The sequence below is a fragment of the Dermacentor albipictus genome, chromosome 1 (assembly GCF_038994185.2).
Source record: "Dermacentor albipictus isolate Rhodes 1998 colony chromosome 1, USDA_Dalb.pri_finalv2, whole genome shotgun sequence".
Taxonomy (NCBI): Eukaryota; Metazoa; Arthropoda; class Arachnida; order Ixodida; family Ixodidae; genus Dermacentor; species Dermacentor albipictus.
This window is the reverse complement of record NC_091821.1, coordinates 241510764-241514722: the sequence shown is the minus strand read 5'-3', so window position 1 is coordinate 241514722 and position 3959 is coordinate 241510764. Positions and strand designations below refer to the sequence as shown.

General features: G+C 53.5%; 1 protein-coding gene across 1 annotated transcript; it reads left to right on the top strand.

Annotated features, from left to right (window-relative positions):
• The first annotated feature begins 273 nt into the window (after positions 1-273).
• On the top strand, positions 274-3722 carry LOC135901645 (snake venom vascular endothelial growth factor toxin-like). Its single transcript, XM_065431502.1, has 2 exons — positions 274-552; positions 3008-3722. Exons 1-2 carry the CDS (start codon positions 358-360, stop codon positions 3233-3235), a joined length of 423 nt encoding a protein of 140 aa, XP_065287574.1. The 5' UTR covers positions 274-357; the 3' UTR covers positions 3236-3722.
• The last annotated feature ends 237 nt before the right edge of the window (positions 3723-3959 follow it).

Below are 3959 nucleotides of genomic sequence, written 5' to 3'. Positions count from 1 at the left end.
CCGGGTTGGCGTCGTGGGCTTTTTGACGCGGAATAACTTCCACTCGCCGAGGGTGCACTATAAGGTCCAGCGAAAGCGACGGACGGCGATCTGGGCGACTCCGACGGCCTGCAGCGCATGCAGCGGCAGTGAGCGCGCGACCTCCACGACGAGGTGGAGGGTGGGGAGCGTCAAACGGCGGGACCAGATTACGCGGTCTAGAAGGAAAGCGGCTCGTGTGACAGTTCACGATTGGCGTTGCTTGCTTTTTTTTTTCTTTTTCGCGGGCTTCGCAGAGCCGGGCGCGTCGCGCTTGGCGTTCTCCATGTACGTGATAGCGAGCCCATCGTGCGGCGGCTTAAAAAGCGCAGCCCAGCGATGCGCCGCCTCGCGCTGCCAGCGCTGGTCCTGAGCGCTGTCCTGTGTTGCGCCGTGTCGGCGCCCCGCCGGCCGGCCAACCCGGCGTCGGCTAGGGCCGCGCGCCACCAGGAGTTCGTGTGGAGGGAGTTCGCCTGCCGCGCTCCGCAGCCGCGCGTCCAGTGCCTCAAGGAGCTGCAGCCCAACGACACCAGGGTGAGCTCCGCTTGGTCGCCGCACGTGCACGAACGCATCCCGCGGGAGCCGCCGCGGCAGATAACGGCGCCATCGATAACGCCTAGCTGTTACCAGGTGCAGCGAGGACTTCGTGAACGGCTGCCACAGATCGCGCTGGAATGCGGGTTCTTCCCGCCTTTTCACCGCATCTACAGGCGCCACGAGGGGCTCCCAGCGGCTTCTGTAAAGTATCGGCGGGGTCTTAAGAGCATCTACTTGCCGATATATTGAGCGGGCCGATAAAGAACGCTTCTTTTTTTCTTCCGTCGATGCCCCTTCAAGAAGGCAAACACTATTGTGTTTGGCTTGATGAAGTGGCGCAGGCTTTTAACGTGCTCGAAGCATGATAACCATCAACCGTAGCGAGACCGCTTTGTTAGCTCTACTGCTCGCAGTGAGGCACTCAAGAAGTAAGTTTGTGGATGGTCCACTTATCTGACGCGGCTGGGGAAGAGAAAGCGTCATTCACCTGGAGTGTACTTACCTGTTAACAAAGTTTAATCCCCGTGGTGCAGACAAAGACCACTGAGTGCCAAGTTGTGAATTCATTACAATACGTCACATGTCCAAAACGTGCCATGCCGTGTTATGGCCACAAGACGTACTTGCCTAGAGTTTGCCTCGGCAGTTTTTTTTCCCCCCCTTTCAGCGCCTCTGCGAAACAGGCGATGTACCAGAAATAAGCCGACCACATAAACAAGCGTCATTGTCGTTTCTGTTTCCCAGCAGTGAAACCTGAAAACTACTGCTACAAAGCGCTGGGTGTGGTTTTTCTCGGCGAACGGCAGTCACCGTCGAAAATGTTTCTGGACGCGAACCGCTAAGCACATATGCCACAGCAACGGATTTTCTCACTTTGGTGTCCATCTATTACACTTTCTTGTCATATATTTAATGATTCTCTTCAGCTGCATCACTTATTCATGGTGTAGTAATGCTCATAACAGATTACTTCGTCATAGTAGAAGGAGCCATCATGAGGTGACGTCAATACCGGACGCAGTCAGAATCGTAAAGCAACGGTTGTGACTGCACTTGCTGCTTGAGCTGAGGACACAGGGAAGACATTTTTAGGCAATACCTGGTATTCTGCCGCACGAACAGCTTCCATGGTGCGCCAACTGTCTTAATCTGTTTACGACCCGCCGCAATACTTCACATGCCAGTCTGTTTCAAGGTGAAGCTGTAATAAAGCAGTATGACGGTGGTGCTGCAGACGGCATTGTCCAAAAAAAAAAAAACGAGTCCAGCGTTACGCTTCTGTTCGCGATACGGCCGCTAGCATGCTGGCCTCGAAAATTTTGTATGAGTATTCGATGCGCTATTTGTCTTATGCAAAAGCAAATAGGCAATTTGCAATCCATAGACCGTATGTTTTAAATTCCTAACGAAACTACCGTGTGAAATGCTAGCAATCCTCAATGACCGTGATTTATTTCTGCTCTGAATACATATCAAATATAGAAACAATTAACGTACAAGCAATATAAATAGCTGGGTAACACCTTGGGGTATTTGCAAATTGGCGACGGTAATTTGCTGCATAGACGTTTATTCTATGCAGCAGGTTATTCTATGACAGCCCAGTGCCGGTTAGAGAAGAAAATAGACGAGGGTGTGCGAATTAAGCCGGCCCATGAGGCCCACCTTTTTAACACAGTATCAGGCTGGGAGAGAGCCTAAGATTTCATATTTGGTTGTGCGATGAATGTGAACACGTGAATAGTTCACAACTAGAATAATAAGCTCGTAAAACATTGTCTATTTTACTTTGAGTAGAATGCAACAGCAGTGCCACGGAGTTTAGTTGCTCATGTCGCCGGCAAAACATATGTAGCAATAAATCCAAACAGGGCAAATGGTCACATGAAAACGGAGACGAATTGATTAAAAAGTGAACGAACAAGGGACGCCTCAACACGGAGCCAACCTTTCAATGAGCGGCCCTGTCTCCTTCGGCGCCCTGACGCACAAGGGCGTAGTCAGGGAAGGGGGGCTCGAAGTTTTCGTGTACCAGGCAGCCGCCTGCCCAGCCCCCCTCCCCACCTCTCCCACTTCCCTGCCCAATCAAGTTCGTGCCCCAAAAGACAACAAAAGACAAAAAGGGCTAAAAAAGGAACAGTAAAAAATTAAACATTACGTAACTTAAGCATTAAATCATTTCAGAGGGTTTATTCGTAAAAAGAGGGGAAAAAAAGAACGAAGTACACCGCGGTCACTACGCTAACAGCGTAATCTTTCGGACGAATCAATTCTAGCGATGTGACAGTTCGTTGTGCAAAGCAGCACTCACGACACAAGTAGCTAAAGACGTTGTAGGTCGTCATTATATTTTGTGTCCCTTGTGCTGTGTGCTCTGCTCTCCCGAGAGCCGTGTGGCGAAACCGCGCGACTGAGGAACGCCCCGCGCCTCTGCACTCTCTGCGCCACGCAGAAGTTCTTGCCCCACTGCACCATCCTGCACCGGTGCGCGCCGGACACGGGCTGCTGCGCTTCCGAGGAGCAGCACTGCCAGGTGAAGACGGCGCAGGCGGTGCAGTTGCCCTTCCTGGTGCTGCACCTGGACGTCAGCGACGGTTCGTCGCGCTACGAGCCCGTCACGCTCGTCTTCGACAACCACACCGAGTGCGAGTGCCGCCTGCGCAACGAGCCCATCCGCTGAGCCGGGGCTGCCCGGTCACCCGGCCCGCGGCGTGGCCGAGCGGCGGCGATGCGGACAGTCGATGGCCCCTGGGCCGGGTGCGGGGGGCTGCCTTGACCGCGATTTCTCCTTCTGCTGCGTCCGCACCGTGTGCTGCCCTCGTCGGCGCGTTGCTGCCGCCTCTCGCTTCTCTCCCCAGGCTTCGTTCGGCGGTGCGCGCGCCGACGGCAGTGAGAGTGCCCCACGTTTGGTGTGCGAGTGATTTCAGTTGGCCTGGATCAGAGACGGGCCTTTCGCCGGTGCGACCCTCGGGAGTTGTGTGGTGCATCGCGATCGAAGGCCGGGGAAAGGGAGCAGTGTCGCTTCCGTTCATTGCGTGCTCCGGTGCTTTTGAGTCAGGTGAAAGGACGGACACTGCACGCAGAAACTTTGTACAGAGATCATGGTTCATTCTGTCCTCTAATGTGATGTCGGCTCATGAAGATTAAATGCTCTGCATGTCACCCTGCCTGTGCGGTGTTCACTGGAGTTACGAGAGTGCATTCGTTACCTGTGTCAGAAATAGATCGGTTTAGCTTACGTTTACCGCCTTACTTCTACGGCTCCAGCTATGTGCCAGCGGTGCATGTGCTTATCGCGATACACATGTTCAGTTAGCGCATTGCATGAGAGTATCGGTATAACGGTAGCGGTATGTTAAACCAATCTCGTCCTGAAGCGACTTACTGAGTTCGTCAAAAGAGTA

What these genes read in the sequence shown, in the direction of transcription:
- LOC135901645 (XM_065431502.1), top strand. Translation starts at nt 358, where the DNA reads ATGCGCCGCCTCGCGCTGCCAGCGCTGGTCCTGAGCGCTGTCCTGTGT. An exon ending in TGCAGCCCAACGACACCAGG is followed by an intron (nt 553 to 3,007) that starts GTGAGCTCCGCT and finishes TGCGCCACGCAG; the next exon opens with AAGTTCTTGCCCCACTGCAC.